At 41.0% G+C, this 25,442-nt stretch overlaps 1 protein-coding gene across 1 annotated transcript in view; it reads left to right on the forward strand.

Annotated features, from left to right (window-relative positions):
- The window catches only part of DENND1A (DENN/MADD domain containing 1A), a 567,888-nt gene that overhangs the window by 254,349 nt on the left and 288,097 nt on the right, over positions 1–25,442 (forward strand). The window contains exon 6 of the mRNA XM_012664446.1: positions 25,157–25,226. Within this exon, the coding sequence (XP_012519900.1) occupies positions 25,157–25,226 (70 nt within the window). The remainder of the gene's footprint in view (positions 1–25,156; positions 25,227–25,442) is intronic.

The following is a 25,442-nucleotide window of genomic DNA, read 5'->3' on the forward strand; positions in this document are numbered from 1 at the left end:
ACTACAAAAGAATGAAAAATTTAAAAGAAATTTGAAACTTTATAAAATAAAAAAGTTAAAGTAAGCTAAGTTTAATTTATTATTGAAGAAGGAAAATTTTTAAAATAAGTTTAGTATGGCCTAAGTGTACAGTGTTTATAAAGTCTGTGGTAGTGTAAAGTAATGTCTTAGGCTTTCACATTCACTCACTCAATCACCTGACCAACTTCCAGCCCTGTAAGCTCCATTCATGTTAAGTGGCCTATACAGGTGTACCATTTTTGAATCTTTTATATCATATTTTTTACTCTACCTTTTCTATATTTAGATACTCAAATACTTACCATTGTGTTACAAATGCCATGATATTCAGTACAGTACCATCCTGTACAGGTTTATAGCCTAGGGGTAATGGGCTATATCATATAGCCTAGGTGTATAGTAGGCTATACCATCTAGGTTTGTGTGAGTATACTATATGATGTTTGAACAGTGATAAAATTGCCTAGCAACACATTTCTCAGCAATATCCCTGTCATTAAGCAATCCACGACTGTATAGCTACTCCTACTCTCTTTTGGTTTGCAGTTTCTTGGGTTATCTTTTTCCATCTCTTCACTTTCAGTCTATGTGTGTCCTTACAGGTGAGGTGAGTCTCTTGTGGTCAGCATTTAGATTGTGCTTGTATATTCAGCCACACTGTATCTTTTGCTTAGAGAATTTAATCCATTTATATTCAAGGTAATTATTACTAGGTAAGGACTTACTACTGCCATTTTGTTCATTGTTTTTTAGTTGCTTTTTAGATCCTTTATTTTTTCCTCTCTTACTGTCATCTTTTGTGATTAGGTGATATTCTCTAATAGTATGTTTTGATTCTCTGCTTTTAATTTTTGGTATTTCTGTTATATTGCTTTGTTGTTCCCATGAGGCTTACAAGAAACATAGTATAACAGGTTATTTTAAGCTAATAGCAACTTCACTTTAATCACACACAGACAAAAAAACTCTACACTTTAACTCTATTCCCCCCATTTTGAATTTTTGATGTCATAATATATATCTTTTTATATTACATATCCCTTAACACATTATTGTAGTTATTAGTTTTTAATAGTTTTATCTTTTAATCTTCATACTTATGATATAAGTGATTTATACAACACCAATACAGTAATAGAATATTCTGAGTTTAACTGTGTACTCACTTTTACCAGTAAGTTTTATACTTTCAGATGTTTTGTATTAGTCATTGGTGTACTTTTCTTTCAACTTGAAGAACTCCGTTTAGCATTTCTTATAAGATAGGTCTGGTGGTGGTGAACTTCCTCAGCTTTTGTTTACCTTTATCACTCCTTCATTTCTGAATGACCTAAATGCTAAGTACTATAGTCTTGGTTGGCCATGTTCTTTCTTCAACACTTTGAAAATATCATCCCAGTGTCTCTTAGCCGGTAAGGTTTCTGCCGAGAAGTCTGCTGCTAGGAGACTAGCACTCCCTTATATGTTATTATATGTTATTTGCTTCTTTTCTTTTACTGCTTTCAAGATCTTCTCTTTGTCTTTGATTTTTGACAGTTTGATTACAATATGTCTTGGAGTAGTCTTATTTGAATTGACTCTGATTGGAGACTGTTTTTCCTGTACCTTGATATTTATATATTTTTTCTTGGTTTGGAAAGTTTTCTACCCTTATTTCTTTAAATAAGCCTTTTACCCCTTTATCTTTCTTTACTCCCTCTTGAATGCCAATGACTCATGTCTTTGCTCTTAAGCTAACTTCATTCCTTTTCATTCTTTTTTATTTTTTCTCCTCTTACTGTATATTTTCAAATAACCTGTTTTCAAGTTCACAAATTTTGTCTTCTGCTTGATCAGGTCTGCTGTTGATGCTCTCTGTTGCATTTTTTATTTTGTTCATTGTATTTTTCAGCTCCTCAGAATTTGTCTTTTTTTTTTTTTTTTTTCAATCTCTGTGAAATTTCTCCTTCTGGTCACTTGTTGTTTTCCTCATCTCATTGAATTGTCTCTATTTTCTTGAAGTTTGTTGAGCTGCCTTAAAATAGCTATTTTGAATTCTTTGTCAGGCAGTTCATACCTGTCCATCTCTTTAGCGTCGATCACTGGCACCTTATTTTCTCCATTTGATGACCTCATGTTTCCCTGATTTTTCTTGATCCTCATGGTTATGTGTCAATGTCTGTTCATTGAAGAAGTAGATATTCCAGTCTTTGCAGTCTAGCTATGTCTGGGAATTTCAAAAGTAAGCCTGTTCAGAGATTCTGGGCCAGTCGTCTGGTCTAGTTCCTAAGCTGGTGATCGCTATAGCCATTGCAGCACTAGGTGGCACCCTAAGCCCATGGCCACCAAGGCTCGTGTAGTGTTAGGGTGTACCTGAAGCCCATGGACATTGAGGCTTGACTGTCACTGTGGGTTGTTCAGAGACCAACGCTGCTCTAGTCCACTGGCGGTGATGTGGGCTAGAACTCAAATCTGTCTCACAGGGGCTACAGGTTTCTGCCTGGCACCAGGATGGGTCTAGAGGCTCAGACCATGGGTAACAGCCTGGAATAAGGGGCCCTGGGGATCTGCATGATGCTGGGTTTTACTGTGGTGGGCACAGTATTGAGTCCACAGCAAAGTCTTACACTTACTTACCTCTTTTTCCTCCTGCTGCCTGGTGTTGGGGGAGGGTGACATAGGTAATGTAAAACTGTCCTTCCTACTCTCTTCAATGTGTCTTGTCTTCTTATGCCCAACCAGGCACTGTGATCTGTCGCTTGGTTTCTTTAGCTCTTTTGTGAAGCTCTTTAGCTCTTTTCATGCATGGATATTTGTTCAAATTGTTGTTTCTGTTGGGGGTGATTGCTAGACAGTCCAATTCTGCCATCTTGCTCTATCCTCTATCAAGTTTTATTTTATAGTTCATACTTTTTGTGTTCTATGAAATCTTTGCATAACCCAAGAGCATAAAGATTTTCTCATATTTTCCTCTAAACATTTTATAGACTTATGTCTTATATTTAGGTCTTTCTTCCATTTCTATTTTTATATATGGTGTGAGGTAAGGAAACTGGTTTTAAGATCATAAGTTGAAATTAGTAAAACAATGGATTTTATAATAGCATCAAAATATGAAATACTAAGGGGAAATTGAAGAAAATATTTGCATGACCTATACACTGAAAAGTAGAAAACATTGCTGAAATATGTTAAAGGAAAATCTAAATAAATGAAGGGTTAAACCATGCTCATGGATCCAAGGATTCGATGTTCTCAGGATGTTGTGATGGTTAATTTTGTATGTCAGCTTGGCTAGGCTATGGTGTCCATTTATTTGGTCAAACACTAGTCTAGATGGTACTGTGAAGGTATTTTTAGATGTGACTAACATTCATAATGAGTTGGCTTTAAATAAAGGAGATCACCCTCCATAATGTGGGTGGTCCTCATCCAACCCATTGAGGGCCTTAAGAGCAAAAATTGAGGTTTCCTGGAGAAGAAAACTGTAATATAAAATCCTTCCTAAGTTTACAGCCTGCTGGCTTGTCCTACAGATTTTGGACTCAAGACTGCAACATCAATTCTTACTAAGTTTCTAATCTGCTGGCCTGCCCTATAGATTTTGAATTTGCCTGAACCAATTCCTTAAAATAAATCTCTTTTATACATAAACACACACATACATGTGCACACACACACACATACACAAAATTGATTCTGTTTCTCTGGAGGACTGTTACTGATACAGATGTCAGTTCTCCCCAAATTGATCTATAGAGTCGATGCAATACCACTAGGCTTTTTTTCCCCTTCATAATTTGACAAGCTGATTCTAACATTTATATGGAGATTTTTATGGCAAAGGACTTAGCCAAAATAATTTTTAAAAAGAAAAATAAAGTTGGAGGACACAGATTACCTTGATCTCATCTTAGTGTAAGGCTACATTAATTAAGACATTATGGTATTGGCACAAGGATAGACATATAGATCAGTGGAACACAATAGAGAATCAATTTTTTTTTTTTTTTAACAAAGGTACCAATGTAATTCAAAAGGGGAAAGGATAGACTGTTAAAAAATGCTGATGACAGTGAGGTATGATTGCACTACTGCACACTAACCTGGGTGACAGTGAAACCTTGTCTCTTAAAAAAAAATTGTTGATGGAGCAGCTGAATATCCACAGAAAATGAAACTGACTTTTGGATGAATATATTTTTTTTTTCAGTACAGAAGAAATTCCACCACCCAAAGATAGAAATTGTGGAGTATTTTTTTACTTTTCTTTTGTCCTTTTTCCTTTTTCCCCTTTCCTTTTTCCTTTTCCCCTTTCCTTTTCCTTTCCTTTCCTTTCCTTTCCGTTCCGCTCCTTTCCTCCCTCCCTTCTTTCCTTCCTCCCTCCCTCCCTCCCTTCCTTTCTTTTTGGCAGTGTCGTTATCATAGCTCACTGCAACCTTAAACTCCAGCCTCTAGAGTAGCTGGGACTACAGGAGCGCACCACCGTGCCCAACTAATTTTTCTATTTTTTGTAGAGGCAGAATCTCCCCATGTTGCCCAGGCTGGTCTTGTACTCTTGGCCTCAAGTGATCCTCCCGCCTTGGCCTCCCAAAGTGTTAAGGTGAATAGGTGTAAGTCACTATGCCTGGCCCTTTTAGTCTTTTTCTAATAATATGTGTAATATACAGATAATACATATGTACATATTTTAAAATTAGCATGTTTTGAGATCAATGTTTTTTACTTGATTTTTTTTTACATATAAGTGTTTTTATAACATTACAGTTTTCTATCAGAAGGACATTTTAATGGCCACTTAATAGTAAGTCACAAATGTGTTCTATATTTTACCTAATGATTCTCTGCTATTGGAAGTAGCAATAGTAATAGCAGCTGCCATTTAGTGATCACTTTCCACCTGGAAACTGTGCTAAGCACATTACGTGAATTTTACTGTTTAATCCTTTTTTGTTTGTTTGCTTGGGTTTTTTTCCCCATGGAGCAAAAACATTTATATTACCATTTAATCCTTATGACAACTCTTTCAGGTAGTTAGCTCCATTTTAAAGAAAAGGAAACCAGGGGTTAAGTAACTTGCCTATCTCTAATGTATGAAACTTAGATTTATAATTGTGTTTTATTCCAGTACCTGAGAAAAATATACTGCCATTTTTTAGGCTGTCTACAGTGTTTTTGCCATCGTAAGAAGTTCTGAGGTAGATATCTTTGTGTAGAAATCATTTACATTTTGAATGTCTGAACTTCTTTGCCAGTCCTTTATATATTTGATCCATCTTTGTCGAACGAAATATTTCCAAAGCCAGTGTAGTTGTCCAGCATATCATGTAGGGCAAAAGCAGTGCACAGACTGCCGAGCTGTTCTTTTGGTTAATGAAAGACTCTGGGCCAAATCAGCACCAGGCTAAGGTAGAAAGGTAGGCATTTCTGTGAGAATGCAAATCTGCAGGGGAACAAGTCTAAGGGAATTCCGTAGAGCTAAATATTCAGTGGTTATAATCAGATTGTAAGACAAAGGAGAAATAATTTTAGTCATCTGTCCCCTAGGACATTGAGTCCCACTTTTAAAATGAAATTATGTGATGCTGGTCAAGTGACTTAACCCCTGCCTGCCTTGTTTTTCCCAACTGAGAGGAGGACAGTAAGTTAGAGCTTTATCACCAAGTGAGATGTCCTAAAGAGGAAGTGTTGCCCAGTGAGCAGGATCACGTCTGTTGATTTAGAAGTCACTAGGGAGGCAACATGGTGGTGTGGCTTTGGAGCTGGAGAGACTTGGGTTCAAATAGAGCTCTAACATTTATCAAATGATCTCAGATCAATTCCCTGAGCCTTTCTGAGCCCCAATTTTTGAATTACTCAGAATATAAACACACACTGATCTTTGAGCAGAGGGATCTCTTTTTCATAACTCTTCAATTTGTTCTTTGGATCTACCCTCCCGCCACCTTATTCAGGTTATGATTTCGCACAGGAAGCAGCATAATCCACCCCACCCCCAGCCCCATATTATCCAAGTCTTTCCTCTAAGGAGCTACTTATTTCTTTCTGCCTCTTCTGTATGATATAATAATGATAGAGTTAAATATTCTTGGTCTTTAACTTCTTTTATCTGCCAGTCTGCCTATCCTTTACATTCTCTTAACCGGTTTTGGGGAGCAAAAGTGGTCTAAGTGAGCTCGGAGATCCTGTCTATTTGTGAAAAAGGTTGTTTTAAGCAGCCTACAGATTGTGTTCATGTTTAGAGTGTCCTTTTGCTTTCATTTCCAAGTTTAAGGCATAAGTACCATTGGTTTTAGGAGAAAACAGACACACCATCTCTAATAGTCTCTCCTTTATACCTGTGTCACTCCATAACTCCTTCCAGGGTTCCTGGTTTTTGCACTGAGGCTCCAAGAATCCTGGAAACCCACCACAAAAGGGGAGGGGGAGGAGTGAAGAGGGAGAGAGACTGTCAGATTAAAAGTTGGAGAAAGATAGCTGGTGAGTAGAATAATATGGGAAGATGTACTTACAAATCAGCTTTCTGTCTGTATTGATTGGGGACACAGTGATTTTTGCCTAGAGAAACCTATTAAAAATGGTTGTTTTTAACTCAAGTAAAAAGGAATATGGAACCTAGGTGGGGATGAAATAAATATGCATGTGTGCATTTTTTTTTTTTTATTTTCTGTTCTTAAAATGGCAAATGAGATTATCTGGGGAACAGATAGGCTCTGTAAGCAGATCTTCACCATGTTGGAAGGTGGGAATTCCTCTTAATGCAAAAGGAATGCCTCTTAAATTGTTCATATATCTCTAATTTCCATTTTAAACTTAACTGGCACTAGTTAGTGTAGTGGCAGGTATTTTGTAAGATGTGGCTGTTACATAGCACCTTACAAAGTTTATTAGGAGTGATCCACAAAGGGTGCTGGTGACTGGAAACCTTTTCAGTTTTATGGTTTTTATTTCTTTGTTTTCCTGTGACTGGTCTAACTAACCTTGAGAGGACATGATATGGATAAGATAGCCATAGTAATTTAGAAAGGAACAAGCTCAATCCCTGCCTCTTCTGTGTCTAATGAGTTCATGTAAAAAATATATCAAAAGAAATTCTCATAGCAGAATCCTCACATTTCAAAGGGGAGTGTATTTATTATAAGAACTGCTGATTCATTAGGAATGCTTCCTAATTCGAAGAGCAACAGCTGCTTCTGGTTAGAACAAACTCCATCTCTTCTTTTGTGCCCTGTCTCTTGAAGGCCAGGAAACATTGAATTTTGCTTTTAGACTTTTCTCTTGTTTAGCCTTTTCTCTCGCTTTAGCCTTTTCTCTCCCAGTCTTACTCTTCTCAGTTATAATGCTTTATCCTTCTCAGTGTTTATATGATTTGAACAACCTACTGTACCCACTCCCAACCTTTAAAAATGATTTAAGATTACAAATCCTAACAAAACTCTTCTGATAATGTGTTTTGTTTGCATTCACAGTGGCCGTGGAGTGTATTGTACAGCAGTAAAGAAAAAAGTTGAGACACCTTATAGTCATGAATTCTAAGTGCAATAATTTAAAGTATAGGCAGCATTTCAGAAACTGCCATTGTCCATTAAATGAAACCACTGTATTAACGTATCATAGCATGCTGTTCTAATCACTTTTCTCGAAATACCAGCTTTTGAAAGAAACATGGCTGTATTTTTAATACAGAATCTGAAATCGTGTAATTGAATGGCTGAGCAGAATAGGTAAATGAATGTAGCAACATGCATTCAAATATGTCTCTTGGGTTTGTAATGAGCTGATTGAAGTTCACAGTTGTAAGACTTGCCATTTTATTTCCTGATTTTACATTCTGGACTCAGACAAAGGTGCCAGTTTTTTATATTAACAGAAAAAGGACTAAGAAGAAAACTGTTCACAAAAATCAGGTAGCCTTTTTTAGGGATCACTATTGGATTGTGTGCTCCAGTAGTCTTTATTCAACTGACCTGTAAAAAAAAAAGGATCGTTTTACGTGACCATTTCTATTTAATTTTAGAATCATTAACAACCCCTGTTAGGGCTGAAAGAAATTCTGTCACATTTGCTGGGGTTGGTAGTCTGCCACGGGTGTGTGCCCACACTCGAGTGAGAGAGATAATTGGTGCCTGTGCGTACTTCTTTCATAGCATTTATCTCGGTAATTACACTTGTTGATTTATGTGCCTGATTCCCCCACTAGACACTGAGCTCCTTGAAACTAGAGATTGCATGAGATTCACCTGTTAGCCCCAGGACCCAGCAAAGGGCTTCACAGTCAATGAATGTTTGATGACCAAATGAGCCATAGAATACTAAGCCAAATGGGTGTCAGAGTAGATATCAAACTGCACGGTCGACAGAAACAGCATCAGCTTTGGAGCTAAGCAGACATTATTTCAAATCCTGGTTAGTAAGAGACTGTGGGAATTCCCTATGGAATCCAATTGAAATTTTGTTTCAGGACACTTCTAGATGTTGAAGGCAGCAACTACCCCACTGTACATTCTGTCAGACAAGAGAAACCATGTTCTTTTGCACCCTCCATGGTAGGAGATAGAGCAGAGAAAGAAAGAAAAGATTAATGTTAGAGGTTTGCCATTCAGGTAGCACAGAAATACCTACTTCCGGGTTTTTCCTTTTGGCTGTGCAATGTGTGGCTCTAGGTAAGTTCCTTATACTCTGTGGTCTCAGTTTCTTCTGCTACAAAATAAGAGTTGAGCAGTTTAGAACAACTGGCTACACTTGGAAGGTTGGGCCAAGTGGCAAAGAGCTTGGGTTCTACCATCCTGGTCATGGAGCAAACCCTTGGTACCACCCATAGTGTTATGGCCAGACCTCTGGACTGGGCACGATTTCTCACCTAGGAAAAAACATGGTCTAGAACAGAGGTTCTCAACCCCAGTTGTAGACAGACTTGGTTTATTTCACTCTCTTGAGCAATGTATCACAAATAATTTATTAGTATTAAATAATATAGCTAATGAAGTTTGTGAATGATATACTATTTTAATACATTAGATGGACTGAAGGTGTTCCTGTAATATTCCCTTACTTGGGATGGAGCGACAGCCAGCACCATGGAGTTGTGATACATGGGAATGCTCGTGGGACTATGTTACTATTAAAACTTGTCCTTCATGGGTCAGCAGTGGAGAAAAAAAGCTAAAATATACAGTGTGGCTTAAAAGATGATAGAAGCCAGACTCAAAAGGCTACATACTGTATTAATCCTTTTCTATGACATTCTGAAAAAGGCAAAATGATAGGAATAGGAAACAGATTAGTAGTTGCCACGGGCTGAGATTGAGAGAAGAGTTGACTACAAAGGGACAACACAAGCAAGCTGGGTGATGTGTGGTAGAGTGTTCTATATCCTGATTGTCTGTGGCGGTTACATCATTGTATGCATTTGTCGGGAGTGAATTTTACTTTGTGTTAAAAAAAAGTGAATTTTAAAAAGGTAGAGATGGTGGGAAGGACAGGTGGGAAACATGATCTCAGTGTAGTGTGGGAAGAGCTGTGATACATTAATAGGCACTCAGTGAGGGGGACTGAGTTGGGTAGGGCACAGGAGAACATTTTGAGATCCTGGAAATGTTGTATATATTGATTGTGGGTGGTGGGTCCACAGCTGTATGCAGTTATGAAAACTCATCTAAATGTACACATAGAATGGGTAGATTTTATTTTATGTAAACTATAATTCAAAGTTGATTTTAAAAAGAGAAAAAGGATCATGAACTCTGGACCCAGAGAGACCTTACTTCAAATCCTGACTGCCCCTTCACTAAGCTCGGTGATCTTGAGCAAGCCACTCCATGACTCTGTGCCTGTTCCCTTATCTTTAAGTTACAGCTGAAAATACCCACCTCACAAAGCTAAGGTGTGGAGTAGAAACAATGCCTGATGGAGCTGAAGTGCCAAATATTTTCATTTCCATCCCTTAAATGGCTTGGCGTGCAGAACTGGTCTTTAAATTAACTGAAGCTGCTCTATTTTAGAGCCATAAAAATTGAGTTCAAACATTTGTAAAAGGTAAAAATGTTAGCATCCATATGTTTGTTTAACGATAGCTCTTAGAGTCTTATTACCTTTGCTATCTTTTATGTCGCTGTAGCGTACTAAATCTTCTAGGGTTAAGTTTTATTTAATTAGCTAACGAAGAACAATATACGCTGTTTTTTTCAGTCAGGAAAGCACAAGGAATTATTCGCAGTGTTAGCTCGAACAGTCATTCATTGAGGAATGATGGAAAATATGCTGGTGACACATTTTTGATCCCTATCTTTTTTTTCTTTGTTTTTATTCTGTCTTCGAAATGAAATCTTTGTCTTGTGTTAAGTGAATAAATGTTAGTTTTTAAAAGCCCTATTGGCCCAGCCCACTCTTTTTGTGACCGATACAATCTTAAAAATAATTGGAGTATCCATAGGCTTGTGGCACTCAGTATTTTAAAGGCATTTACAATTATTCAAAATGAGGCTGAGAACCACTCTTTCTCCTAGGAGAGCAAGTAGGCATCCCCTACCTAAAAATAATAACAGAAGCTACCCGTGTTTGAGTGTCTGGTACACTCTGTGACCTGTGGTTCTATGAACTGTGTGTATCATTTCACTGTTAGGTGAACAGGAAGTATTGCCCTTTTGGGGAGATGAAGTGACGGCTCTGGTGGGGAGCCACTCCTGTCGCTCTGGACCGCCTGCCTCCCTCTCCTGCCATATCGCATGGTGTTCTGAGGGAGGCAGGTGACCTTCTGCCTGACAGGAGCTCATTTGTTAGCCCTCTTCTCCTAGAGTCAAGTCCTTTTTAAAATTGGATTCGGTAATTAAAAGATGGCTGACAGAAACCCTCACTTTTAGAACCTCCTTCTTCCTCAAGGACTTTTGCCAGCTACGTCGGCCTTAAAACCTTTGAGTCTATCTGGCGTCAGACTTCCCCCCTTCAGTTCATCCCCTACTCTGTTGCTAAAGCATTCTTTTAAAAAGTCAAAACTGATCCCTCCTCTGCTTAAAACCTTTCTTTGCTTTCAGGAAAAGAGCTAAACTCCCTATTCCAGCACGTAAAACTTCTTACAAGCAGTCTCTTTGGGCTTCTCTAGTCTCATCTACTACTACCAAGGTTCCTCCTTCCACCTCTATCCTCGCCTTCTAAAAAACTTGCAGAAAGAAACACCCTGCTCCACCCTTATTCTGGGATCCAACCACCTGAGCCGTTTGTAGTTCTTTGTCTCTGTGCCTTGGTAATGTTTCATTCCCTCCAGATGGAAGTATACTTCTCTTTCATCTAGCTCCTCTTCCTCAGCTGATACCCTGGTCTAGTTGAGACACCCTTCCCCAGTGTTGCCACAGCTCTTGGTGCCCAGCTGTGTCATAGCGTCATCGCATTGCACTGTGGTTAACCGCTTCCATGTCTGTATTCCCAAGAGACGTAGAGGTCCTTGAGGACAGACAGCATTGTGTCTTGCTCACTTATTTCTCCTAGCTGCCTAGCACAGGGCTGGCATACATAGATGCTTACTAAATATTTGTATGAATGATCCAGCCTTGAGTGTTTGGCCTCAAAATCTAACAGGGAAAAATAGATTCCGACCTCCCTTTTTGCCCCTTCTCAACTAAGAGTGGCCTTGGATAAGTGAAGGTCTCTTTCTTCCTGAAGCCCACCAGGGTTTATCGAGGCTGACTGCTCCCACATTAAGGAAAGGTCACTGAAAACCTTATTAGCTAACCACCTCTGCCCTGGAACTGAGATCCATGATAAGCATGGTGCAGGGGGAAAAGCACGAGGCTCTCGTGTGACCAGTTTGTTAAAGAGTACAAACTTCCATTTCGTCCAGAGAGCCTGTTTGGGAACTGGGTCATCACAGTTATTAAGCACACTTAAAGAAGCAGGAAGGCTCTTGCTGCTTTCATTCTGCTCTCCCTGACCAATCCGCCTCCCTTCCCCTTCAGTAAGACCACGTGGAAGTTGGTAGAGAGGGAGGAATCACACATGTGGCTGGTTTGTTTTGTTTTGTTTTTCAAAGAAAAGGGAGGATATTTTTATTAATAGTTAATAAAAGTAATACACGTTTTATTGTAGAAAGTTTGGAGAATATAGGAAAACACAAAAATTAAAATGAAAAACTCATTTGTACATATTATAGAGCCTGCTTTTATATCCAAACATATTATAAATGTTTTTCTATGTTAAATATTTTTTCTACAGTCTGATCGTAATGAATATGTTAATATAATATTCCGTCATTTTGATAGTTCATAATCTATCATAATCATTCTATTGCACATTTAGGTTGCTTCCAAGTATTTGCAATTATAAATAAAACAGAGTACTTAAAAGACAACTTTTTTCCTACTTTTTAAGGCACTGCATGATCAATACCTAAGCCATAGAAGATATAGAAAAGAATGTGGAGGGAAAAAAAGATTATAATCCCATAACCTAGAAATAACCACTATTAATTTTTTATCTTCTAGTCTTTCTATGATTGTGTGTCATTGTATATGATACATAGTGGTGTATACTGCTTCTTTTCAATGTATAGTATTTTAGGGAAATTTGATTAAATTTCCATATGATTAAAAAATATTCTAAAACATAATATTCTGTTTCCTGGGTTTACTATAATCTTTTTCTTTCTTTTTTTTTTTTCCAAGACGGAGTCTCACTCTGTTGCCTGGGCTAGAGTGCCGTGGCATCAGCCTAGCTTATAGCAACCTCAAACTCCTGGGCTCAAGCGATCCTACTGCCTCAGCCTCCCGATAGTCCCTCCTGGGACTACAGGTATGCACTGCCATGCCTGGCTAATTTATTTTTTATATTTTTAATTGTTTAGCTAATTTCTTTCTATTTTTAGTAGAGACGAGGTCTCGCTCTTGCTCAGGCTGGTCTCGAACTCCTCAGCTCAAGCAATCCTCCTGCCTCGGCGTCCCAGAGTGCTAGGATTACAGGCATGAGCCACCGCACTCGGCCTTACTATAATCTATTTAACCATTCTCTTAGCATATGTTTGGAGGCGGGGCGGTGTATGTATATTTTGCTATTATAAATAATAAATAACTACCACTTAAAATATTTTACCAAAAAATTTAAGTTATAATGTTTAATGCTGGTAAAGATATAGTAAAAATGATTCATGTATATATTTTCTGGCCTTCATTTTAATTTTCTATTTTTAGTAGTTATTCATTAAAAGGCAACCGTCCTGCTCTTTCATACTGTATGAGTTTATGAATGTATATCAGAGAAACCAATTTCTGTTAGGTTTGCTGATTGAGTACCCTTTCTCTAAAGTTTAGTTTTTAGAGTTTCTTTTTAAAAATTTATAAATATAGCCATATTTTAAGGGAGCTTTATAACACTGGTTTTAGGCTTTTGTAACATTATGGACTACTTCTCTTGGTGTACAATAAAGCAAAGTCATAAGCATAAAGATTATTTTAAAAACCAGGAGGGGCTGATATGAGGATCAGGAGTTTTATTAGGGTCACAACAGAGAGTGACTAATGGAATTTTATGTTCCAACTTAAGTCACCCTGTCGTGGATGCCCAGCTCTGCAGACCATTGGCGTTTGGGTTCCTTGGTTCCGTTATAGGGCTCAGTTGCGCTAACTGCCTGTTTCATGCTGTGGCAGTCACGTGGCTGTGGTGCAGAGCGAGGGCACACCCTACCTCTTTCCAGGGTGGCCCAGCCGTTACCTCTCAGGTTTTCCAAGTTTCATTTTTGTTCCCTCTGTCAGATCATTCCTAATGCCATAATGGTTTCATGTACAAATCTAAGCCAGGGAACTACTTTAGTGGAATTTATGCCTCATTCAACTCTCTACCCAGTGCCTGGCTTATATTAGTCTATGAGTTAATCAAAGGAATGAATAAATGATGTCTACAAAACAAATGAGCCTACTGATGGTCCCATTTTGACAACAATTTGAAAACACCTAATCAAATGTAAAGTGCATGTGCTAATGTACACGTTACTGATACTGTTCCCCGAGAGAGATTTTTTTCAGAAAAGTACCTACTCATAAGTTACACAGACCTGGATTCCACCCTTATCTACTTTGTGGCTTTGTGACTCTGAGCAAGCGACTTAGCCTCCCTGCACTTCAGTTTCCTCATTTGTTATCTGGGCATGTAATGGTGCCTACTTAGAATTTCTGTGAGGAGGAATAAGCAACTGCAAGTAAAGCTCCTGGCATTTGGTAATTCCTGAACAAAGGGTGCCTCTGCTACGAATATTTTTGTCTGTCTGGTGCATCATGGGTAGCACAGCAGTAAAGGTGCTCGGAACTAGGTGGATCTTGTAGTTGGACAGATTGAACCCTCTTCAGCAGTGTGGCTGTGCTTCCATGGGATTGATTTTACACAAGGAATTCTGCTTCCATCAGCCTGGCCCATGTCTGCTACAAAATTAGATAGCAGTGGAGGTTTTCTTCAGAGTAGGAGAATCTGGTGGGCGAGATAGATTCCTGCTGCAGAATGAAGCAAGGAGAAGGACTGCTAGGTTTGCACAAATTGCTTTACCTTCCCTCAAAGCCCTCAGTTTCACTTCCAAAAACATTTTGGGAAAATTCTCTTGGTGAAAGAGGTGCTTCGTCACTAAAGGTAACTTGAGAGCAGACCCTTTTCCTGTCTGTCTTTGTTGCCAACTCTCTAGTTGAAAGGTTCTGCTTCGTACCGGAGGAGGCTTTGAACGTCAGCTGTCTGGAACAATCTCTAGCCTTATCGCTTATTTTAATGTTCCTTGCACAGGGTCACTCTTGGATGTGGTGCTCTGGGAAATCTCACCCCAGAATGCTTCCCTTCCTTTATTTAACCTCTGACCTGTGAAAACAAGAGTTAATCAGGAGTTCTAAGGTAGCTAAGAGGAAGGGGAAGTGTTTGGTTACAAATTAAATATGAACAAGTCATAAGTCATAAATCCCCTGTAGTGCTACCAGTTGTGTGTCTCAAGTTGCATATGGTACAGAGTGTTTGGGTTATAAATTCAAGTTCAGAGCTCTCTGATTGCTTGGGGGTAGGTGCTAGGTTCATTTTCTCTTGGCCTAAAACTCTTTGCCTTTTAAAATTTTACTTTTATTGGACCAGCTTCATTCATATGATACTTTCTCTCTGTGTGCCTGCCTCTCCTCCTCCCTTTCTTTACCTGCCTGCCTGCTTGTGTTGATTGGTGTGCTGTTCTGTGAATTGAGACAGAACTGCTTCCCTGAAAGAAGTTAAGCATATGGAAAAAGTTGCCAAGGAAAGGCATTGAAGCATAGAGCCTAAATGGGTTTAAGAGACAGCCAGACACTTTTATAGAGAGATTTGCGATTGAATGATATAACATTCAAGCAGAGATCTGGGGTGGAAATGAACTTAAATGAGTGCTATTTGTGGAAATCTGATGCCCTGTCTAATCTAGCATTTCCTTAATTGTCACCATAAGCATACATTTAAAGCTTTATACTTTAAATTAAAAAAGGCAACACAGTCTGTTTAAGAATCTAAGACATAGGCCTTGGTTTTTCTAGAAAATGTTCTTAAAAATACACATTTAGGGTAGCAGAGGCATTGGGTCTTGACATGAAGCACTAGAAACTTAAAATATTCTTCTGCCATGTTTGATTAAAACATTTTAAATCGAGCTATTTATATTTGTGTTTCTGAATATAACATGTACACTAATTCCTGAAGCAATAAAGAGCTGACACATGACTAGTGTCCCTGGAGCTGGCAAAGTAAGAAAACACACTGAATTGTTGGGAGGCAGCCAAAGATGGATTGCTGAGAACACTGAGAGCTGAGGGGCTTTTGGAGGCAAGTTTCCATTTTATCAGGGCATTACAGTGAGACTACAAGGTAAGAATTTTACATTCTAATCTCAGGGTTGATCATTATACCTGATCATATTGTACAACTAATATTATGGTTTTTAGAGTGAGTAGGACTTAGAAATCATATTGGATTAGTTTTGTGTTTGAGCTGTGCTCTTAGTAGCTGTGTCATTTAGTGAAGTCACTTCACCTCTCTGAGACTCAGTTTTCTCATCTGTATCATGGGATAATAATTCATCTCACAGAGTTGTGAAGAGTAATATTTCAAAGCACCTAACACTTGATAAATGTTTCCCTCCCTTTCCCCATTAGCTTCCACTTTCTAGCTCTAAAATGAGACTAATACCAAGTGACATCTCAGTGGGATAATTAATTCTATTGTTTATTACTGAAAGTAGGACAGGACTTCTTGTTTAGCCATTTCTTCCCTTTGTTGTGTTTTTTATAGTAGAGACAGTGTGTTTCTCTCTTAGGCTATGAAAGCTTCAGTAAGGTGGGCCTTGGTTAGAACCTCACTAACCCATTACATTATATTACAGTGGTAATTTAAACCATAAAATGATACGCTCTGAATGGGGAAAATCTTGCAGGTGTGTGAATACAAGAGTGGGCAGCATCATAAACTCTCTTAGGAAAATGATGAAAGGCCTATATGCTCACCCTCTCTGGGCTCAATGGAAAATATCGAGAATTACACTGAATTGTCAGTGCATGGGCCATTATTCCAAAGATCTCATGTTACCAACACTTCACCGGTGATAGCAGAAAAGTGCCTCTGTGCTTTCCTCCTGAGCAATCTCCTTCAATCACGGTAATACTGTCATAGAAAAGAAGACGACAAATCCACTCTCTAAAAGCAACAATTATTGAATACCCATCAAGAGAGAAAAGAGCCTTGTTTCCAAAATCAAATCCAAGTGTATGTTTGGGGAGATTTATATAAGCGCAGATGTTTTATGGGAGATTTTTTTTGTGTTTTTTCCTAATGCAAATTAATATTTCTACTAATTCAGTACGTACAATATATTTTCCTGCATAGATATGATAGGTATCACAATGGGATGTTAATTATGGCCATAAATCAGAGATTCTTGAGCTTAACTAGATACCATAATAAATTTACAGTTTGAGATTAGTTACAAGCAAAACAAAATGCCCAGATTGGGCAAGATTGGCTTTGATCTCCCAAAGGGGGTTGTGTTTTTCTCTTATTTAGATTTCTTTGACTTTTGATCTTATTAGCAATAAGAGTGTGGTATTATCAAGACAAAACAGTTTACCCTGTTCCAGGCACAGTGGTAGGTGCATTCACCCGTGTTTCATCCTCAAAACAGCCATGTGAGGGTAGATACTACATCCTGATTTCACAGATGGGGGAAGGAGGCACGTGGCTCAGGCCACAGCTACTAAGTAACAGAGCTGTTACTCTAACCCAGGTGGGCTTCCTGACTTTGCGGTTGGTGCAAAGTTGATCAGCAAAGTGTCACTTCTTCTGGGAAGACCTTCTGGAACCTCTCTATTCCCTTTGTGAACCTCTATCAGAGCGCTGACCCAGCATGTCTGCTTCCCTCTTTGGATTGTGAGCTCTTCAAACACTGAGACTTGGATCTTGTTCCCCCAAGTACCTATCAGAGTGCTAGACACATAATGGGTGGGTCTTTGCAAACATCGGGGGAGTATGTGGGTAGATGAGTGATTGATTTCAACATCTGAAAACGAATGATCTGGAAATGTGTGATGTTTGGACTGGAAACATCAATCAAATTCTAGGGAAATGTTCATTGAAGCTAATGAAGTCAGCTCAGGAAGGTATGGTATGCTTTTCCCCTAGGGAAAAACATGTACACCTTGGTTGTACACCTTGGCTGTAGTTTGAGAACTGTAGACCAGCACACACAGGTGGTTTCTGTTGTGCCTAAAGGTGGGAATGCTTGTTGGCGGAGTATAATGGGGGAGAAGATATGACTTCAAGAAGGCGGTGCAATTAGGATCTAGGATCTTCCCTGCTTCCTACCTCCAGTTAGTAGGGACAGGGAAGGGATTAGAAGTGTGGGAGTGGAAGGTAGGAAAGTGCATGTTAGAGCTTTTCTTTTCGGTAAGTTTGGAGAGAAGAGTGGGGCAAGTGGGTTAGGAATGGGAGAAGAAGGAAAAGGTTTGGAGCAGATTAAGGGGGAGGGTGGACTAAGAGGCCTGTTGCACTGACAGATTAGAGGATTCTTGAGCAATTTTAAGAGCTCACCTATGCTTGAAAAGTTAGGTTTCCAGATGAAAGTAATCAGCTTGGTTTTGTGATATTTCCCATAGCACTTGAAATACGAACAAAAAGTAGATGGAGGGGTTTACTTGTGTTGGGTGAACGGGCAAGGAGCAAGAAATCTTGTTTATGGGTACGCCTTGATCTACTTTGAATATTTCTTTGCTCTATTCTAATTATTTGTCACAGACTCCAGCAGGACACTGGCAGGGATCGTTTGATTCCTGGGTCATTTTCCTAACCAATATGCTGCCTGCTAAATTTGGATCCCCACCTCCCAAAAAGAGTTTGTTGACCATTACTGTATAGCTCTAGTGGTAATTAATGGCCTTAGTAGAAACTACAGAGATGAGTCACATCTGCCAAGGGAAGCTATGATTTGTTGAGTGTCTAACATGTGCCAGGCATACCTTAGGGGTTAAATAGTCAATACACCGTCATGATCCTTGCTCTCATGGAGTTAACACTAATGTAAAAGACAACATGTGTTATAAACTGTGGTGAGTTTTAATGTAGGGAAAACTCAGGAGGTCCTTATATTCTAGGAATAAAATGTATCTATTTAAGTGGGGATCAAAAGTTCATAGTCAAAAAGAGGAAGAACTTACGATTTTATCTAGAAAAAGTGATAAAATTTTGAAAATTTATTTCAACAAAATATTTTTTAATTCCAGTGGTGCATTAATTCTTAGAAAGAATAAATAATGAGTCAAGTTTGGAGGGGAGGAGGTAATAATTTTTCCGACTTCATAACACTTCATATTTGACTTTCACATAAAATAATCATAAATTCATAATCATAAAAGGAGTAATTTTTCCAAAAGTATTTGAGGACTTCAGTTTCCCAAAGGCCTCTCTTATCCTTTGATATTGAAATCATTTTCTTTTGATGTGACTATTATGTCACTATCCTTGTTTTTCTTGCTTTTTCTCTTCATCACTTGTTGACTGGTCTAATGCAGCCAGGTCTTCATTTGTCGGTGACTTTGCCTCAACTCTGAGCAGGTGTCCAGCATTTCTGACATGGGCTTCATGAAAGCCTGCTTCCTTTGCAAAAGTTATAGTTTTCTTTTGTGGTCAGTTTGCATTTTATTATAGATGTCTGACCAACTGAGACACTGACGAGGAGTAGGGATAGATGCTAGGTCAAACTGGATGGGCTGAGTGAGGACTTTCTGTTTTAAGCAGTCACATCCTTGGTATTTTCCTCTTACAACAGCTTCTGCCTTCTTGTCTGCTTGGGGTGACTGTGGGGCATGAGGAATTCCCACAGAGTGCTGGAGGAGCCTCTGTCCCAGGTGTCGGGAATCTCAAAGTGAGCTTCCCAAAGCTAAGATTGGCAAGAGGGTTCGGCAGGAAGAATGTTCGAGGCGCTGGATTGGGTGTGTCACGTGTACATCGGGTACATAAATTAGGTGGCACACATCTTTTTATAGAGGAGGAAACTGAGTCTCTGAGAGACTGCTTTCCTGAGGTGTCACATCTAGGAAACAGCAGCACTGAGATTGAAAGCCGGGGGTATTGGACTCAAGTCTGTTATCCCCAGCATATGCCCCGCTGCTCTGCTTTTTAACACGTGGGGAGGATTTGGTTGCTTTAAATACTGAATGCTGAACAGTGTTAACCGAGGGATGCTTTGTCATCTGACAAATGTTGACAGGAAGTAAGAAAAAGGGCATTCCTCTCTTTGAGGACCCAAGTGAAATTTCAGGAGCTCCTCAGGCAATAGAAAGTCACCAAAAACAACTGAAAGGCCGTGTCACTCTTCTTAAATACATCAGTCCAGACATGAGCAGAAGCAGTTCTGCCACGAGCTCCCCCGAGGGAGGCACTACTTCGTTGTATCTTCTAATATAATGGTGCCTGAGTGTTTAAGTCTTAAAATTTTATCGTAGATTACTTTTGTTTTTGTCTCTCTTTTATAGGGGAACCAAAGCGTTATATTGATCTTTTTCAAATTAGGTGGACGACTAGGTTATAGTATCTAAGATTTTGTTGTTAGGCTAGCAGAGTGGACACTGGTTCTGATAGGGCTGAAGTATACCGGGGTTAAGGTGAGGGGAAATAATCACTTTCTACCTGGTTCTAAATGCTCATCTCAGGATGTTATTCCTCTTGAATGGTCCCTTTGGCTCCCTGCTGATTACAGAATAAAGCAGGGGAGGCCCATCGGTTTGGCATATGCCAGGCCCTATGGAGTCTGGCCCTGCCTGCCCCTCGAGCCTCATCTCTTGCACGCGATCACGCCATTGCGCATGCAGATGTCAGTGGGAGCCCCCCTCACTAGCTTTTGTGTCCTGTTGGTATGTTCCGATCATGTATTGAACACTGCTTTTTTGTTCCACCCTAGCACAACAAAGCATTTCCCAGCCTCAGCCCTGGAATCAGACATTTCTTTAAGGTACCTGAGTTCCTTTTAGTGGAGAATGGTATTTAGAAACCAAAATCAGGGCACTAAGTGTGCTCATTGTAACTGGAGTATCTCTGCTTCTAGTTCTTTGCAGGGCTAAGACTAGAGAATATGTATCTGTGTAACACATATGTACACATATGTGTGTATGTATAATACATACATTTGTATTTCTATTTCTTTTATCTGTCTCTGTTTACCTAACTACTTATCTATTGAATGCCATGATTTCACAAAGTTACATCCAATTCCAATTGGACACCACAGGGTTTATTCTTGTCTCCCTATCCATGTCTGGAACTCTCTTTTCTGACACTAAGACACCTGGTTCCCATTATATATTTACTTGCTTGATCAGTATTGATCCGTTCCTCTGTGTGTAACCAGTCTTTCTCTGCTATAGCTCCCTTCCCACCTGGCACTGCTTCCTTCACCCTATTGGGACTATGACCCCTTAGGCAGGGCCACTGCCACCCCTCCTACAGTGGACCTCTTAGGCCACTTGGACTCTACCTGGCCACCCTTCATGGAAGCCCTCCTGCCCCACAGGCTCTGACATCCCACACTGGACTGCCTTCCAGATGCTCTTTTTACTCTTCTTGGGTTCTAATACCATGGCTGGTCAGTCCCCTCCACTCCATATAGATGCTTCCTATACCCCGTGCCAGGCCTCACCCCTGCATCAACATCTTCCTCACCCCTCCTGAGTTCTGACACTCTAAGCCAGGCCTCCCCCTGTGTTGACACCCTCCTTATCCTGCTTGGGCTCTGACTTTCCCTTACTAGGGAGCCCTCCTCACCCCACTTGGGCCCCAACACACTGTGCCCAATCACCCCACCTTGGGTGCCCTTCTCACCCCACTTGGGCCTTCACACCCTGTGCCAAGTTGCCCCTCCAGGAGGATAGCCTCCTCTCCTCATGTGAGTTCTGACATCCTGCTCCAGACTACCATCCTCCCAGGCGGCCACCTTCCTCAACTTGGTCGGCCTTTGCCACCCCACTCTGCCACCAATGGCCCTCCAAACCCACCCCTACGTTGCCTGGTGCTTCCCATCTAATGGCTTTGAACTGACTACTAGAAAGAGAAGTTGGAGAGCTTTTAAAATTTTTAATGGTTTCCTACTTTAGTACTATGACAAAGAAGTAGAATCTCATTATATACACACTTAACCTATGGAAGATCAATCATACATGTGTGCACACCAGTGGGAATGGTTATCCTGACCATTCGGTGGAGTGAGATTAGAAAAGTGAATCATCTGCCCTCAGTCAGACTCAGTTCTTGAGTTCAGCTCAAGAGTGAGCAGTTTCAAGTGGACAGACTTAAACAGAAGGTTTACATTCAGCATGTCCCCACCCCAACTCAGTCTGACTGCTTTGTAGCTACACAAACAATGCTGTATTTTGAGGGCAACTAAGGGCGTTTCAAGGGTGATTTTGACCATGGGCCGTTGCTGCCGTTAAGTGCTGCCTTTAGAACCTGCCCTCCCACCACTTGCAAGGGCCCGTGGTGCCCGTGTCAGCGAGGCAGAGTGTGTAGGAGTACGGTGCTGCTACCTCAGCTCTTCTCAAGTTTAAAAACTTTGCACTGCCTCATGCAAAACGGAAGCCTCTCTATTCGCCTGTCAGGCCTGGAGCGAGGGCAAAGCTGGGACAAAGCACCTGGGCCGGAGTTGGTGTGAGAAGCTGGGACCCAGGCTAGCACCTCGGAAGCAGGCTGCGCCCCATGGGCCTCCCCCATCTTCTGACTGGGTCTTGGTGCTGCTCCGCTGCAGTTTTCTAAATCAGTCGGACAGCCTGCACTAAGTAAGGCACTTGGGGAAGATTTCCAGCTCCTCCCACCCGACTGCTACTGTCTTCCTGACTGGGACCACGGTCTTCCTGAGTGCAGAGCCCATTTGTTACTTGTCTTTCTGCCCCAGCTGTGGACCACCACGTAGCAGCCCTGCAGTGAGGACTCGGGGGGTTACGTCAAGGCAGCGAGTAGAGGCAAACCAGAGGCGTCTGTGCCCCTCTGCATGTCCAGGCAGGAGAAGCGTAATGGAGTGTTTGTTTCCTGTCTTGGGGCTGGGAAGTGCTGTTTACTCAACGATGACAGACGCGCACGGAATGGCGGACGGTCTCCACGCCCTCACCTGCAGCCTGGCGGCCGCGCGAGTCGCCGGCGCTAATGAAGCGGCACGGGAAACGCCGCTGGAGAAAGCCCCCTGTGAAACCTGGCCTCCCGATGGGGAAAACAGGGACCCTTTGAAGAAGAAGACAGCCGGGTTTGGGTTTCAAAACCTTAACACTGCCATCACTAGATAGTCATCTGTCAGTGCACAGGGGACGACATGTGGGAAACAGTTGTGTCCGGTCGGGCCAAAGGGAGAAAGCAATGGCTGACTTCCAGGGCAACAGCGAAACCTCCCGCGGCCAACGGTCTGCTTAGCGCAGCCGGAAAGAGTTGATCTGGTGAGGCTGAGGCTGAGTGTGAGACCGGCGCTGTGTGCTGTGGGCCAGGCGGGCCTCACCACGTTACCTCCTTCATCCTGGAGGCAGGTGAGGACGCTGAGGCTGGAGCTCCTGTGCCCAAGCTGTGTTGGTCAGTTGCACCTAGTTGTCCAAAACCACATTGATGGGTCCTGAACCATCAGCCTGGCCCACGTCACTTCATCAAGTATTCCTAAAACAACTCCGCTTTTCTCTCGTTTACTTGAGGTCACAGTTTCCTTGCAAGGAAATAATTTTCTCTTCTTGCCTTTCCCCACCTCCTTCTTGACTTTCAGTTGCTGAATTTAACTAGTGGTATTTTGCTTTCAGGAAAAAAAATTTGTAATCCTTGATCGAATTTGTTTACTGAGAGTCCTCTAATCTGTGCAAGAGTTTTCTTCTGAGGGGATTTCTTGTTTCTGCTATAATGGCTTTTAACTCGACTGAGGTTTATTTAACAGAATAGGAAGGGAGAAACTTATCTCCTCCCTAATCCCTCTTGAATGTTTACATTGCTCTGCCAAAGTAAATGCTGTGTAAAGTGGCAGCAGCCATTTGCTGTGTAATAGTCAATATGCAGCTGCCAGAGCTGATTGAAACATATTAACGTAAGTGATAATACTGTCATAGAAGTGAAAAGTTAAGTTGCTTATCAGTATATTTTGATAAGCTACTTAAATTTTACAGTAGCATGTGCTGGCTTCAGACAGACACTCATGATAAAGGACTGTGCACTTTATCTGTCCTCTCTGTTGCCTCTCACTTCATTTATCACCCTCAGCGGTACAGCCAGTAATCTGCGCAGGGTGGCGATTCCCCTCTCCCTGGCAGGACGTCACATCTGTGCTCTACATCGTGTCCAGCTCTATCAGTAATGGACTTGCTGGCTCAGCAAGGTGGACGTGACCAGGCCAGCAAGTGCTTGGTACAATAGTCTTCTCACCTGCCTGTCTGATGTAGCTTTGGGAAAGTTCCTTGTAGAGAATAAAGCCATTTAAAGTAAGTGGCAAAACTTCTTGAGGGTGGCAGTACTGTTCAACAATTCCGTAGTACTGATGTGCCTTTACTGTTACTCTTCGTCTAGTTTTATTCAGTAAACGTTGAGCACGGATGGTGTGCCAGGCTGCGTTCTTGGCACTGGGAAGACAAAGTGAAGAAAGGTGTGTTCCTTCCTCCCAGTCTGCGTGCAGTCTCTTGAGAAGACAGACACGCCAGAGAGGACTGCATCATACAGGGAGTGTCATAGCAGTATGCTCATGACCAGGGCAGCACAGAAAAGAGGGAGTTAGGATGCTTGAAGTGAGAGGGGTGGGGCACCATTAGGAGGATGAGTGGAAATCAGCTGGACGAGACCATGAAGGTGAGAGGGATGCGTATGCCAGCTCAGGCAGGCTGAGGACTCCTGGACATTCCTGAAGCGGGAGGAATGACAGAAGCATGTACATGAGGAAGTAGAGAGAGGACAGCCAGAGGTGGTCAGGGCCTGACAGTGAGGTGCCTCGAAAATCATCCTGACAAGTGTACACTGGATCCTGTAGCAATGGGATGTCATTGCAGGAATTTAATCCAATGTGTGATGTAGATTTACATTGTAGGAAGACCGTTCCAGGAGCCACAAAAGTGCTGGACCCACAGTGGTGAGGACAGCAGCCAGGTTGTCGGAGTTAAGGCGAGCGCTGGGCAAGACCTGGTGGAAAGCAGTGGGGACAGAGACTTAGAGCCCATCCTGAAATAAATAGGAGGGTGCATGAAACATAGAATGCCTGCTGGGGCAACATGGGCAGTTTCTGGCTCAGGGGACCCTGTGCAGACATCTGCAGTGGGAGTACTGTGTGTGTCCCATCATAAGAAATAGAATAGAAGCTTTCCTGGGAAGGGTGGGTGTGCTGAGAATGGCCGGCAGGGCTACTCAGAGGTGGTGCCCGATTGCAGAGTCTGCTTTGAATTTCTTCCCTATGAACCTATTCTAGCTCTGAGCCACGGGAATAATTTATAATGGACGTTCAATCCTCTGCCCGACACAGGCAGTTTTTTAAACTCTCAGAAATAATTGGCATTTCACCAGTCTGTGTTTCCAGCTCAGTCCGACAGGAAGACTCTTCAGGATATAGAGAAAAACTGAAATGTATCAGTCTTGAATTCTGTCCTGGTTAAAGTGTTTGACCTGCATACTAATATTTTGTGTTTTTCCTCTCTTCTTCCCCCAGCTATCTCCCCTGGTTCGAGGTATTTTATAAGCTACTTAACATCTTGGCAGATTACACGACAAAAAGACAGGTATTTGCTTTTTTTTAATAATTCTTTTTAACAAGTGAAATTTAATTTTTATTATTGTAAAAGTAATACATGCTTTATATTGCACCAAAACATTTGCCAAAAAAGTAATGCGTGCTCATTATAGAAAGTGTGAGAAATTCAGAATATAGTAGGAAGGGAAAGAAAATCACTCAAATACTAAAATAAGTATCGCTTGCTTTATGTGTTGTTTTCTTC

This window comes from Propithecus coquereli, unplaced genomic scaffold (genome assembly GCF_000956105.1).
Source record: "Propithecus coquereli isolate 6110/MARCELLA unplaced genomic scaffold, Pcoq_1.0 Scaffold89, whole genome shotgun sequence".
NCBI lineage: Eukaryota > Metazoa > Chordata > Mammalia > Primates > Indriidae > Propithecus > Propithecus coquereli.